This window comes from Bufo bufo, chromosome 10 (genome assembly GCF_905171765.1).
Source record: "Bufo bufo chromosome 10, aBufBuf1.1, whole genome shotgun sequence".
In the NCBI taxonomy this organism is placed as follows: Eukaryota; Metazoa; Chordata; class Amphibia; order Anura; family Bufonidae; genus Bufo; species Bufo bufo.
Window position 1 is genome coordinate 102,388,553 of NC_053398.1, and position 16,106 is coordinate 102,404,658.

General features: G+C 46.1%; 1 protein-coding gene across 1 annotated transcript in view; it reads right to left on the reverse strand.

The window, feature by feature from the left end:
* SLC7A6 (solute carrier family 7 member 6) overlaps nt 1–15,616 on the reverse strand; it is a 51,388-nt gene extending 35,772 nt beyond the window's left edge. The window contains exons 1-2 of the mRNA XM_040409841.1: nt 15,472–15,616; nt 2,433–2,953 (exon numbers count right to left, since the gene is read on the reverse strand). Coding sequence (XP_040265775.1) covers nt 2,433–2,928 — 496 coding nt within the window. The 5' untranslated portion in view covers nt 2,929–2,953; nt 15,472–15,616. The remainder of the gene's footprint in view (nt 1–2,432; nt 2,954–15,471) is intronic.
* Between the last annotated feature and the right edge of the window lie 490 nt (nt 15,617–16,106).

Consider the following 16,106-nt stretch of genomic DNA (forward strand, 5'->3'; position numbering starts at 1 on the left):
GAAAAACGGAACGGAAACACAACGGAAACAAAAAACGGAACAACGGATCCGTTTAAAATGGACCGCAAAACACTGAAAAAGCCATACTGTCGTGTGAAAGAGGCCTAAGGCTACATTCACACGTCAGTATTTTTCTATATCCCGATTTTCGGTCCGTTTTTTGCGGATCCGTTGTTCCTGAAAATGTTTCCGTATGTCATGTTTCCGTATGGAAACATGTATAAATTTCAATAAGCAAATAAAGTTGTTTGGATTTCTTTAAAAAAATTAAAAATAAAATTTAAATGTAATTTCCAGGAACGGAATCCGCATAAAACGGATGACATACGTAATGACATCCGAATGTCTTCCGTTTTTTGCGGATCCATTGACTTTGTATTGTACCAGGATCCGAATTTTGCTGGAAAAGAATAGGACATGTTTTATATTTAAACGGACATGCGGAACGGAACAACGGAAACGGACAGCACACATTGTGCTGTCCGATTTTTTCCAGGACCCATTGAAAATGAATGGGTCCAGATCTGTTCCGCAAAAAACGGAACAGATCAGGAAAGAAAAAACGGACGTGTGAATGGACCCTAAAGCCGTCTCTCCTGAGACATGTGCGCTTGACAGTTGAACATAATGGTATTGGTCCTAATGTAGGAGAATGAACAAATCTCACGTAGACTTTGCAGATTGTTTCCGTGCGGAAACTGACCTGCATTGCAGATTTCCAAATCTGCAGCATTACAATAACGTTTCCGATTTCACACTTTTCAAACGAAGAGTAAGATCTGCGGCAAAATCGCATCAAATCTGCATAAAAATCCACAATCAGACGTTGCGGACTTCGGTGCAAAAACGAGGAAAAATTTGCACGAAAATTTGTACTATCACTGGAACTTGTGTGCAAGTGCCCTTATTATACATAGGGTCACCAGCACAGTGCAAAAAATAAAAACACTGCGGCATCAAAAAATTGCTGCTTCTCACACAATCTTAAAGGGGTTCTCTCACTTCAGCAAATAGCATTTGTCATGTAGAGGAAGTTAATACAAGGCACTTACTAATGTACTGTGATTGTCCATATTGCCTCCTTTGCTGCTCGATTCATTTTTCCATCACATTATACACTGCTCGTTTCCATGGTTACGACCATCCTGCAATCCATCATCAGTGGTGGTCATGCTTGCACACTATAGGAAAAAGCACTAGCCTTTGTGAGCTCCTACGGTCCCGGCCACCAGAGAGGTTGGCGCTTTTTCCTATAGTCTGCAAGCATGACCACCTCTGATGGATAGCAGGTGGACGTAACCCCTGGAAACGATCAGTGTATAAAGTGATGGGAAAAATGAATCAAGACAGCAAAGGAGGCAATATGGACAATCACAATACATTAGTAAGTGCCTTGTATTAACTTTCTCAACATGATCAATGTTTTTTGCTGGAGTGAGAGAAACCCTTTAATGATTCCCTATGGGCAGAACAATCGCACTAAGGCTACTTTCACACTTGCGGCAGAGAGATCCGGCAAGCAGTTCCGTCGCCGGAACTGCCTGCCGGATCAGGCAAAAGGTATGCTAACTGATGGCATTAGTAAGACTGATCAGGATCCTGATCAGTCTTAAAAATGCCTGATCAGTCGAAAAAATGCATTGAAATGCCGGATCCGTCTTTCCGGTGTCATCCGGCAAAAACGGATCCGGCATTTATTTTTTCACCTTTTTTTCAGTCTGCGCATGCGCATACCGGAAAGACGGATCCGGCATTCCGGTATTCTGAATGCCGGATCCGGCACTAATACATTCCTATGGGAAAAAATGCCTGATCCGGCATTCAGGCAAGTCTTCAGTTTTTTTAGCCGGAGATGCTACGGTTTTATCTTTTGCCTGATCAGTCAAAACGACTGAACTGAAGACATCCTGATGCAAACTGAACGGATTACTCTCCATTCAGAATGCATGGGGATATACCTGATCAGTTCTTTTCCGGTATAGAGCCCCTGTGACGGAACTCTATGCCGGAAAAGAACAACGCAAGTGTGAAAGTAGCCTAATTCAGACATGGCTGAAATTCTAGCAATTAAGACAATTCTTAAATGGAGAAACAGAGGTCACTCGGATGTCATACCAAGGGTTCAATCAGACGAGCAATGGTCATGTCTGGGTGCTTTCTGAGTATAAAATGGGCAGAAAAAACGGAATGCAATCAGACACAAAACTCGTCAGAAAGAGCCCTAATTTCACGATCCTTTGAGAAAACACCATGTAACGTTACGATTAAGGTGCAGAATAATAAAACTGCATGGACTGAAGAAGGTTCAAGTATGTGGTCAAATTAAGCAAGGATTAAAACTATAGGTCATCCTTTAACATCTTGTCCATTACAATGGGCGATTATCCAGATTACTATACATATCTGTAATTTATAGTCTATAATATACATACAAACACAAGCAGCAGCAATGAGACGAGATGCAACGTAGGGAGGTTGACAGGAAGGGAACATGGGTTGTACCAGGTAGTCTGCAAAAGTGATCGCAATCACCGCTTGGCTGGTGGGTTCAATAATCAGCAGTGACGTCCAGAGTCTGATGAAGGCAACAAAACCCCCGAAAGCCTCAAGGATGTATGCATAGCTGCCTCCTGATTTAGGAATGGTGGTACCGAGTTCTGCATAGCACAGGGCCCCGATCACTGAGAAGATACCACCTAGTGTCCACAGGACTAGAGATAGCCCATAAGAGGCTGAGTAAATAAGAACTCCCTTGGGAGACACAAAGATCCCTGAGCCGATCATGTTGCCCACAATAAGGCAGACTCCATTTAAAAGGGAGATCTCTTTCTTGAGTTGCATGACGTCCTTTGGACTCTCGGACTTATCGGGAGCATCTCCATTGCTGGAGGAAGTAAGTGGCACAGCCGGGCTTTCCTTCTCTTCCATGATGAAGATGTAGAGTGATGTGGTCCTGCCAAATCAAAAGAAGAAGCTGAATTAGGCAAGCCAGAGATGTAGGTTCAATGGGTTCACTTCTTTCCTGGGGATTAATCCAGTACAAATCAAATAAATTACTATAATAATAATAAAACCAGTAATAGACCCCCATCTGTGAGTGCCTCAGCTGTCTAGGAACCAGTTTGAGTATTTTGCTGTAATTCTGGATTAGTTTGGATTAGACAAACAGCAGTCTCCTTAATTGAGCTAAACTAAGAAACGTTCAAGAAGTCGTTTCATTTTTTTTTTTTTTTTTATGACCAGCAATAATGGCTTTCATAGACATGAATAGAAAGCATCAAAAAAGTTCAGCCCCCGTAGGGTTACTCATTCCAAAGTTCTGTCTGGCATTGCTGAAGGACATACAGTCTACATCCTCAGAGCTTGCAGGGCAGCACGCAAGAACTATCTACACCTCCACCGATACAGAGAACAAGGGGTCTCCGACACAATTCTCTGCAGATAGGTCTATGAATATGCGCAGTCACTGTCCAAAAGAGTAGAATGAAAAGAGCGAAAACTATCCAGATTATATAAATATAGCCTTTCATGGGACAGCACTGAAGATCTGACACAATGTAAAGTAGTCAGTGTACATCTTGTATAACTGTGTAAATTTGGTGTGCCCTCAAAATAACTCAACATTAATGTCTAAACCACTGACAACAAAAGTAAGTACACCCCTAGGTGAAAATTGCCAAATTGTGCCCAAAGTGTCAATATTTTGTGTGGCCACCATTATTTTCCAGCACTGCCTTAACTCCCTGGAATCCTCTTCCATCCTCCATGACGATATCATGGAGCTGGTGGATGTTAGAGACCTTGAACTCCTCCACCTTCCGTTTGAGGATGCCCCACAGATGCTCAATAGGGTTTAGGTCTGGAGACATGCTTGGCCAGTCCAGCACCTTTATCCTCAGTTTTTTTTTAGCAAGGCAGTGGTCGTCTTGGAGGTGTGTTTGGGGTTATCATGTTGGAATACTGCCCTGTGGTCCAGTTTCCGAAGGGAGGGGATCATGCTCTGCTTCAGTATGTCACAGTACATGCTGGCATTCATTGTTCCCTCAATGAACTGTAGATCCCCCACAGCTGGCAGCACTCATGCAACCCCAAACCACAACACTCCCTCCACCATGACACTTCCACCACCATGCTTGACTGTAGGCAAGACACACTTGTCTTTGTAGCGGCAACCAGGTGCGGAGTACACACACTTGACACCATCTGAACCAAATAAGTTTATCTTGGTCTCATCAGACCACAGGACATAGTTCTAGTAATCCATGTCCATAGTCTTCTTGTCTTCAGCAAACTGTTTACGGGTTTTCTTGAGCATCATCTTTAGAAGATGCTTTCTTCTGGGACAAAAGCATTGCAGACCAAGTTGATGCAGTGTGTGGTGGATGGTCTGAGCACTGACAGGCTGACCCGCCACCCCTTTAACATCTACAGCAGAGATGCTCAACCTGTGGCCCTCCAGCTGTTGTAAAACGACAACTCTCACTATGCCCTGCTGTAGGCTGACAGCAGTAGGCTCTCTGGGCATGCTGGGAGTTGTAGTTTTGCAACAGCTGGAGGGCCACAGGTTGAGCATCCCTGCTCTACAGCAATGCTGGCAGCACTCATACATCTATTTTGAAACCTCTAAATATGAAGCTGAGCACGTGCATTTAACTTCTTTGGTCAACCATGGTGAGGCCTGTCCTGAGTGGAACCCATCTTGTTAAACCACTGTATGGTCTTGGCCACCGTGCTGCAGTTCAGTTTCAGGGTGTTGGCAATCTTCTTATAGCCCCAGGCCATCTTTAAATAGAGCAACAATTCTTTTTTTTAGTTCCTCAGAGAGTTCTTTGCCACGAGGTGCCATGTTGAACATCCAGTGACCATTAAGAGAGTGCGAGAACGATAACACCAAATTTAACACTCCTGCTCCCCATTCAGACCTGAGACCTTGTAACACTAACGAGTCACATGACACTGGGGAGGGAAAATGGCCAATTGGGCACAATTTGGTCGTTTTCACTTAGGGGTGTACGCACTTTTATTTGCCACGGGTTTAGACATTTATGGCTGTGTGTTGAGTTATTTTGAGGGCACGCCATATATACACTGTTATACAAGCTGTACACCTGACTACTTTAGATTGTATCAAAGTGTCAGATCTTCAGTGTTGTCCCATAAAAAGATATAATAAAATATTTACAAAAATCTGAGGGGTGTACTCACTTTTCTGAGATACTGTGTGTGTATATATATATATATATATATATATATATATATATATATAAAACTGTGTGTGTGTATATGTATGTGTATATATATATATATATATATATATATATATATATATTAGTAACACACACAGTGAGAAAGGCACTGATCATTACTATGTTGGGGACACTACTACTGGGCAACAATGGAAAGCATTTTTATTGTGCTGGGCATAAATGGGGCATTATCACTGTGGGGGGGGGGGGGCATTATATTACTGTTAAAGCTGTGGCAAGATGGTAAGTAGATGTAGAGACTGGGGAAGGTGTTGTAAAATCTGGCCTCAAAATCTGCTATGAGCTATGGAGGGAGAAGTCATCAGGGCAGCCTGGGATAGGAAGAGAAGAAAAGGGAAAGTGAACAACTCACTGGATTTATCTGTATTGTATTCACATATGTCTGCAGAGCCTCTGTATAAAAATTGTATTTTTTATTCATTAACAGTGCAGTGGTATTATTAAGTCAATATGCATTATGTGGTCATGCTGTGGAGGTACTATTTAACTTTTTCAAAAGTGGTATAGCCCTTTAACTATACAACTGTATTATTTAGAGGCTGTAAACTCTCCATAGCAGCCACTTCCTCTACTCCCAGAGTTCGTACAGCCTGCCCTGTCTATCCTAGCACTGGAAAAGTACACTTGCTGATTACTAGTTTTGTTTTCAAGTGTTCTCTGGCGGTACAGCTGGAGAGACAAGTCAGAGACTTCCTGGCCGTGTGCGACCGCTAATCTTTCCAGGTAAAATACCGTATGCTATCAGTTGCAGTATTTTTCCATGTCTCCATTAGAGAAGGACTGCATAGGTTAGGCTACTTTCACACTGGCGTTTTGGTTTCCGTTTGTGAGATCCGTTCAGGGCTCTCACAAGCGGTCCAAAACGGATCAGTTTTGCCCTAATGCATTCTGAATGGGAAAGGATCCGCTCAGAATGCCTCAGTTTGCCTCCGTTCTGTCACCATTCCGCTCTGGAGGCGGATACACCATAACGCTGCCTGCAGCGTTTTTCTGTCCGCTTGACGAAATTGAGTCAAACAATGTAAGTCAATGGGGACGGATCCGTTTTCTGTGACACAATCTGGCACAATAGAAAACGGATCTGTCTCCTATTGACTTTCAATGGAGTTCATGACGGATCCGTCTTGGCTATGTTAAAGATAATACAAACAGATCCATTCATGACTGATGCATGCGATTGTATTATTGTAACGGATCAGTTTAGCCCCAATGCATTCTGAATGGAAAAGGATCCGCTCAGAATGCCCTCAGTTTGCCTCCGTTCCGTCTCCATTCCGCTCTGGAGGCTGCTTGCAGCGTTTTGGTGTCTGCCTGACGATGCGGAGGCAAACGGATCCATTCTGACACACAATGTAAGTCAATGGGGACAGATCCATTTTCACTGACAATGCAAAACGGATCCGTCCCCCCACTGACTTTCAATGGTGTTCAAGACGGATCCGTTTTGGCAATGTTAAAGATAATACAAACGGATCCGTTCTCAACGGGATGCATGTGGATGTATTATCGGTGCGGATCCGTCTGTGCAGATCCAAGACGGATCCGCACCAAATGCGAGTGTGAAAGTAGTCTTACTTGTAAAATGCAACAATCCTGGATTTCTAAGCTGCTAAAACACAATATAGTATTTTTTATAATTCTAGCGTGGTCGCAACTCAATTAAATTTGCTTTCGAAACCAAGATCCCGTATCCAGGAAAGTCATAACATGTTGATTTAGCCGCAAAAAGGAACATTTTATGGTTCACTGCTCAATGTCATGAGGGCAACTGGGCAATAAAACGTTAGAACTACGACAAACATAAACCAAGAAAAGGTAATGCTAAACAGATGGCATGTCGAAATAAAGGAACAGAACTGAACGAAGTCCTGTGGGAAACAGACTACAAAAAAGTTTACCATCTGCTTGATAAACTATATATAGGTTTTGGTTTATCCTTTCCTAACCACCTGGCCTTAGGAGATGTTTCCTCAGGTCAAATACAGTCATCTATCAACCAATGACTGCTGGTATTAAAAATGCTTTGACTTGTATGGAGGCAGAACATGCAGTATCACGAGTACCTGCAGGGAAACAAGCCAAGATGCCTGAGCTATTGGCCCTATGTGCAGAAGGCCTGTCCAGCGTGTGATGTCTCCTGTGTGACCCTCTTCTCTCAACCACCTCTTTGAGAACCAATGATTTTTCATTATTTCCCCAAAAAACAGAGAGAAGTACAGCAACAATCCCACTAAATTCCCATCTTATAAAGTGATGGTACATCGCTAGGGGATCCCGTCGCTTCATGATTCATGGGGAACCAACCTCTAGGATGTCCACCAGTACTGAGGATAAAGGGGCTGCATCGCTGGTGTAGGACACACCGTTTAGCACTACAATATGCCATCACTTTATAAAGAAGGGAACACCCACCTTCATAGACATCAATGCAAATTAACCCAAAAAGCTGGACGTAGGAAATGAAAAGAAAGTTTAAAAGAAAATATCTTTTACAATAACGATCCTTAACAAACCACAAAATCCACAATAGACTACCTCAAAAGGCGCAGCTGAAGGCTTTACCATGGCCCTCACAGTCCCCTGATCTAACCATCATTAAAAATCTGTGGATAAACCTCAAAAGAGCAGAGCATGCAAGACAACCCAGGAATGCAAAGAAGAATGGATGAAGATCCCTGGCTACAAGAAGTGTTTACAAGCTGGGATACTTGCCATAGGGGTTGCTACTAGGTACTCACCATGCAGGGTGCCCAAAGTTTAGCTTCGGGCCCTTTCCCTTTTTTTGTTATTTTGAAAATGTAAAAGATGAAAATATAAAATTGTTTTTTCTTAAAATACAAAGGGAATGTGTTCTCTTTAACTTTATGCCTTTTGGAGATCATTTCATCTTCAATTTGCTAAAAGAGGTTTTCTGAGATTTTTATACCACTGAACTATCCTCCGGACAGGTCATCAATATCTGAGCGCCGCAGCCTTCTTTCTGCTTTTCCTAGGCCCCGTGACAACATATTCACGTGTCACATGTCCTAGGAGCAGCTCAGCCACATTCAAGTGAATGGGGCTGAGCGAGATACCAAGCATAGCGCTATCTAATGTACGGCGCTGTGCTTGGTAAGCTGTGAAAAGTCTGCAGTGCTCACAGCAGCACCACTGCCTTCTCAAAAAGCTGATCGGAGGGGGTCCCGGGTGTCGGACCCCCACCAATCAGATACTGAAGACCTATCCAGAGGAAAATCCTTTTAAGGCCTCTTTCACACGGGCGTCGCATGTGAGGGCCGGACAAGATGCGGGTGCATTGCGGGAAAATGCGCGTTTTGCACGCGCATGAGAAAAATCGGCACGTTTGGTACCCAGACCTGAACCCGGACTTCTTCACAGAAGTTCGGGCTTGGGATCGGGGTTGTGTAGATTCTATTATTTTCCCTTATAACATGGTTATAAGGGAAAATAATAGCATTCTTAATACAGAATGCATAGTAAAATAATAAACAAATTTAACTAACCCCATCCACTTGATCGTGTAGCGGATCTCCTCTTCTTTCTACTTTCTTCAGGAACTGGCTAAAGGACCTTTGATGACATCACTGCGCTCATCACATGGTCCATCACTATGGAAGTGGCAAGTTAAATTTGATTATTTTTAACCCCTCAATGGACATTTTACTATGCATTCTGTATTAAGAATGCTATTATTTTCCTTTATAATCATGTTATAAGAGAAAATAATAAGGATCGGGTCCCCAACCCGATAGTCTCCTAGCAACCATGCGTGAAAAATCGCATCCACACTTGCTTGCGATTTTCACGCAGCCCTATTCACTTCTATGGGGCCTGCGTTGCGTGAAAAACGCACAATATAGAACATGCTGCGATTTTCACACAACGCACAAGTGACGCGTGAAAATCACTGCTCGTGTGCACAGCCCCATTGAAGTGAATGTGTCCGGAATCAGTGAGGGTGCAATGCGTTCACCTCACGCATTGCACCCGAACGGAAAACTCGCCCATTTGAAAGGGGCCTAATTCCGACACTTCGGCAGGAGCCTATAATACAGGGATGTTGAGTGGGATCTTTCGCTCACACCACTGCAGCTTTTGCAGATGATTTGCTGATTTTGACCACAAACCCTCTACAGTCTCTTCTGTGTATCTCTGCCCTGCTGGAACGATACGGAAGTCTCGCCCGTGTGAAAGGGGCCCAACTGTTTACAGTAACACCAATTTTGACAAGGGCTGCCTAAACTTTTGCATGCCACTGTATATAGTACTGTGCAAACGTTTTAGGAAGGTCTGGAAAAATGCCACAATGTAGGAATGCTTTCAAAATGGAAGATCAATTAACTATCGTATTTTTCGCCCCATAAGACACTTTTTCCCAAAAGTGGGGGGAAAGTGCCCCTGAGTCTTATAGGGCGATGCTGGCAATTTGCATCGCAGACTGCGATGTATTAGTGAGGAGGGTCTGTAGCAGGCGGGGAGAGCGGCGGGTCGTGCAGGCACCTTACTCTGGCCCCGCCGCTCAGTATGTACTGTATACGTAGTGTTAATCATCAGATCTAAACTGAATAATGATGCGCTCCCCCTGCGCTTACCGATACATGTCACGCTCCTGTAGTAAGCATTAGCAGGCAGGCCGGGCGGCCGTAACTCACGGAGGTCACGTGCCTGCTCCGCCTACTTTGTGAATGAAGCAGGCGGAGCAGGCACGTGACCTCTGTGAATTACGGCCGCCCGGCCTGCCTGCTAGCCGCTAGTGCTTACTACAGGAGCGTGACGTGTACTGGTAAGCGCAGGGGGAGCGCATCATTATTCAGTTTAGATCTGATGATTAACACTACGTATAATACAGTACATACTGAGCGGCGGGGCCAGAGTAAGGTGCCTGCACGACCCGCCACTCTCCCCGCCTACTAGAGTCCCTCCCTAGAAATCTGTGGATGGGATAATTTTTTTTTGGGGGGGGGGGGGGGGTGTCTGTGGATGGCATTATGATGGGGGGGGATCTGTGGATGGGACTGTTATGGGGGGGGGGGGGGATCTGTGGATGACACATATAGAAGTGGCATCCACAGATCCCCCCCACCATCATAATGCCATCCACAGACCCCCCCCACCATCATAATGCCATCCACAGACCCCCCCCACCATCATAATGCCATCCACAGACCCCCCCCATCATAATGCCATCCACAGACCCCCCCCCCATCATAATGCCATCCACAGATCCCCCCCCCCATCATAATGCCATCCACAGATCCCCCCCCCATCATAATGCCATCCACAGACCCCCCCCCATCATAATGCCATCCACAGACCCCCCCCCATCATAATGCCATCCACAGATCCCCCCATAATGCCATCCACAGATCCCCCCCACCATCATAATGCCATCCACAGATCCCCCCCCACCATCATAATGCCATCCACAGATCCCCCCCCACCATCATAATGCCATCCACAGATCCCCCCCCACCATCATAATGCCATCCACAGATCCCCCCCCACCATCATAATGCCATCCACAGACCCCCCCCCATCATAATGCCATCCACAGACCCCCCCCCCATCATAATGCCATCCACAGACCCCCCCATCATAATGCCATCCACAGACCCCCCCCCCCCATCATAATGCCATCCACAGACCCCCCCCCCATCATAATGCCATCCACAGACCCCCCCCCATCATAATGCCATCCACAGACCCCCCCCCATCATAATGCCATCCACAGACCCCCCCCCCCATCATAATGCCATCCACAGACCCCCCCCCCCCTACATAATGCCATCCACAGATCCACCACATAACAGTGCATCATCCACAGATCACCCATAATAGTGTCATGCACAGACCGCCATTAGTTCAAACCCACCAAAAGGACACCTTTTGGTTAAAAAAAAAATGTTTTTCTTATTTTCCTCCTCAAAAACCTAGGTGCATCTTATAGGGCGAAAAATACGGTAAATGTAAAGTGAACGAATAAAAGAGAAATGAAAATTAAATCAGTATTTGGTGTGACCACCCTTTGTCTTCAAAACAGCATCAGTTCTTCTAGGTACACCTGCACACAGTCGGGGATTTTGTAGGATTACGGTCAGGTGTATGATTAACCAATTATACCAAACAGGTGACAGGTGATCAATTATCTTAATTTTCATGTCAGTTGAAAATCAGTCAATAACTGAAACAAGCAGCTGTGTATGAGCTTTAACCCCTTCCAGACAGCCAGTGGTCACCTTCCTGACACAGCCTTTTTTTTGCTAATCTGGTTATATGGTCTAAGGTTTGGAACGCTTTAGGTCAATAGTACATAACATACAAAACAACGAACCCCTCAGACACCCCCCCCTTGCGATTCCTGGTTTTAGAAACATCCTACCTGTGGCCCTTATCTTTTGCCTGGACTACACCAGGGCTCAGGAGTAAAAGCACCATGCCCAATGTGGCGATTTACGCATCTTGTGCTGATAACTGTAGAGGCGCTGGGGTGAAATAATAAATGGAACATTTTGGAAATCAAGGAATTAGGGGGTGGAGTGAGCATTTTGAGCTCAAAAGGTATTTGCAAAAATTAACATGCATCGGACTCTGCAAAGTCAAAAATTTTAATTCCCAGGGGTTACGACCACCCTGCAATCCAGCAGCGGTGGCCGCGGTTTCACGCTATAGGAAAAGATGTTTTTTCATATAGTAAACAAGCACGACCATTGCTGCAGGATTGCATAGTGGGAGGCAATATGGACAATCACAATACATTAGTAAGTGCCTTGTGTTACCTTTCTCTACATGATCGATGCCATTTGCTGAAGTGAGGCAAACTCTTTAAGGGCTCGTTCACACGAACACGTGTGAAGCCCGTGCCCATGCTGTGAACCGCAAATTGCGGTCCGCAATGCACGGGCACCGTCCATGGGGATCGCAGACCCATTCACTTGAATGGGTCGGCAATCCTTCTGTTCCGCAAAAAGATAGAGCAAGTTCTAGCTTTTTGCGGTGCGGAAGCACAGAACGGAACCCCAGAAAGCACTCCGTAGTGTTCTGCACCATTCCGCATCTTCAGACCCATTGAAATGAATGGGTCCGCATCTGTGATGCGGAATGGCCACGGAACGGTGCCTGGGTATTGCGGATCTGCAAATGCGGCAACGGGCAGCACACGTTCATGTGAACGAGCCCTAATACTGAGAAATACAGGCAGATACATGTGCATCATGCAATAGCATCAGGTTTTTTTTCCACTGAACGTCAATTCGAGCTCTGAGTTTTACCCACGCCCTTCAATCACTGCAATGTAAAGATTAAAAGCAACAGAAGACTCGCTGCAATCCCACCGCAAAAAAAAAAAAAAAGATTTTTTTTGTTTTTGCGGACCGCGCATGGCCGGCACTATGATAGAAATTCTTATTCTTGTCTGTGGCTGCGAACAAGAATAGGACATGCTCTATCTTTTTTGCGGGGCCCAGATGCTGTGGACGCCACACGTGCCAGGAGCTGGGAGCAGCGCACTCTCCACCAGCAGCATCACCCACCGACTTGAAAAAGGGGTCCGCAGAACCCCGAAACGCGTTGTCACGATAACAATAAAAAAAAAACTATTGGTTTGTAAAAAAAAAACTCTGGTTGCGTTTTTGCGCCTACGGTCCACCCCTCCACTCGACCCCCAAGTCCAGTGGAAATATACCTTATTCACTGACCCAGACGGCGGCCTGGCCCCCGCCAAAAGGGGAACGCGGACGCAATCGGCAGCACCAACCAGCGAGACGTAATCACGCTTATTCACCTCCATTTTAGTTGCACCGAACAATAGGTGCAACAATAACAGGTGAGCAGTACCACTCTTCCTGGTTTTTTTGGAGGCTCGTCTTTTAACGTATTTACCCTATAAACGCCTTTTTCTTCCCGTGGCCACATTTTACAGGCACATAGAGAGGGGTCCCCGAACTATCCCCCACTTTAATAGGCATATGGATGCTATAACCACCCTCAGAGGAGGAGCTTCACATTGACAAATAAGACTACTTTCACAATTGCGTTGTTTTTTCCGGTATTGAGATCCGGCAGAGGATTTCAATACTGGAAAAATAATGTTTCCGTTTTATCCCCATGCATTCTGAATGGAAAGAGATCCGTTCAGGATGTCTTCCGTTCCGGCAGCATTCCGCTACAAGCTGCGGTTTTGTGTCCGGTCATAAAAAACGTACCAGTCATTGAAAATATAAGTCAATGGTGACGGATCCGTTTTTTTTTAGAAGCGTGAAGGATTAGGTCCGGATGCATTCAGTGAAACTCGCACCATTTTGCAAGCAAGTTCAGTCAGTTTTGTCTGCGATTGCGTTTGCAATGCGTTTTTCACGCGCGTGATAAAAAAACTGAAGGTTTACAAACAACATCTCTTAGCAACCATCAGTGAAAAGCACATCGCATCCGCACTTGCTTCCGGATACAATGCGTTTTTCACTGAAGCCCCATTCACTTCTATGGGGCCAGGGCTGCATGAAAAACGCAGAATATAGAACATGCTGCGATTTTCGCGCAACGCAGAACTGATGTGTGAAAAAAACTGCTCATGTACACAAACCCATTGAAATGAATGGGTCAGGATTCAGTGCGGGTGCTAGGCGTTCACGTCACTCATTGCACCCGCGCAGGAAAACTCGCTTGTGTGAAAGGGGCTTAAGGCTGGATCTGGCAGGGTTCAGCAAAAACGCTTCCGTAACTGATAATACAACCGTCTGCATCCGTTATCTCTAAAATAGCCATGATGGATCAGTCATTAAAACCATTGTAAGTCAATAGGGGACGGATCCGTTTTCTATTGTGTCAGATTGTGTCCTAGGACGGAAAGCAAACCGGTATGAGAACGGAAGGGAATGCATTTTGGAGCATCCGTTCTGTTCAGTTACGTTTTGTCCCCATTGACAATAAATGGTGACAAAACTGGAGCGTTTTTTTTTTTTTTTCGGATGACGGATCTCAATACCGGAAAATATTAATGAAAGTAGCCCAAAGGACTTTCAATGTATTTAGCGACGGATCTGTTTTGATTTCACACAACCACATCCTAACGGAACGGACGCATCCTGATGTGTAAGATCAAAACGGATCCGTTTAATTCCGGTATTGAGATCCTCAGCGCAAGTGTGACCGTAGCCTAAGGGACAAGGACACAATCTCGTAACCATACTATTAAAGATACATGACATGTAGGTTGGGTCCATTACGGCCATCGACTGGGCACTAGTACAGAAAGAGCGGAGATCAGGGGTCCAGGAAACTGAGATTGGAGGCGCTGTTTGAGGAGGACTGTTCAATAAGGTCCTGAATGTTGTTTCTGGTGACACTTTAGAAGTGAACCTCCCCTTTCACTGAGGGCCCCACAGACACCCACTAAGTACAGGGGCTCGTACACACTGCTCCATGCGGCTTCTATTTCAGCAGGCTGGCTGCAAGGTGGTGGGGCTAGTACACACTGCTCCATGTGGCTTCTATTTCAGCAGGCTGGCTGCAGGGTGGTGGGGCTCGTACACACTGCTCCATGTGGCTCTATTTCAGCAGGCTGGCTGCAGGGTGGTGGCGCTCGTACACACTGCTCCATGTGGCTTCTATTTCAGCAGCTGGCTGCAGAGTGGTGGCGCTGGGGCTCGTACACACTGCTCCATGTGGCTCTATTTCAGCAGGCTGGCTGCAAGGTGGTGGGGCTAGTACACACTGCTCCATGTGGCTTCTATTTCAGCAGGCTGGCTGCAGGGTGGTGGGGCTCGTACACACTGCTCCATGTGGCTCTATTTCAGCAGGCTGGCTGCAGGGTGGTGGCGCTCGTACACACTGCTCCATGTGGCTTCTATTTCAGCAGGCTGGCTGCAGAGTGGTGGCGCTGGGGCTAGTACACACTGCTCCATGTGGCTCTATTTCAGCAGGCTGGCTGCAGGGTGGTGGCGCTCGTACACACTGCTCCATGTGGCTTCTATTTCAGCAGGCTGGCTGCAGGGTTTTGCAATCGGTGCACGGGGTAAACAATTCCTGAGGACTTGAGGAGCCGTCCATCATCTCCCCTCCCCCAGCATTGTTCTAGCAGCAGCTGCTTCCTGCAGATAACCCCCCATTCACACATCTCCAGTAATACACTGCGGCCGCACGCTATGAGGTGCACGCAGTGATGCGGCGGTAGAGTGTCAGCTCTGGGAACCAGTGTCATTACACTCACCGTCACATTACAGGCTCTGCGCTGCCTGTAAACCGCAGCTGACCGCCGGGGTCCTCCGTGTGTGGACAGCGTCCTTCTCTCTCACGCCCGGCGGCTTCTTCCCCACCCCCAGTCACTCTCTCCTCTATTCTCCTGCTTGTCTCCTTGGCTGGGAGAAGCCCCGCCCCTCCCCCGGCGTCACGTGGGACCCAAATTGATGAAACCCAGGGACTGGTCGCATACATCCTATACATCTGTGTGTGACGTCACGTGTGTGCATATATATATACACACATACATACATATGTGGGTGTGTCCTCTGTGACCCTGGATGTAATACACCGCACAGGACGGAGCCGCTGCCATTGTTGTCACCATAAACATGGACAGGATTCCAGCACGTGCCTTGTGTTTTCAGATGGTAAAGTATGTGCCCCCCCCCCCCCCCCCCTGTAATCTCACCCCTCCCTCTGCTGTCCTACCTGTCCGTATTGACCCTTTACTACCTGCCCTCTATGTACAGGAGGGACAGCACCAGCATGCAATATTGGGGGGGACGGGGACTAAAACCACTTTTTTGACCCTCCTGTCAAAGAAATTGGGTCTTTAAAGGGTCCTTCTGGTGATTTCAGGTAATCCCTTAGCCACAAGATAGA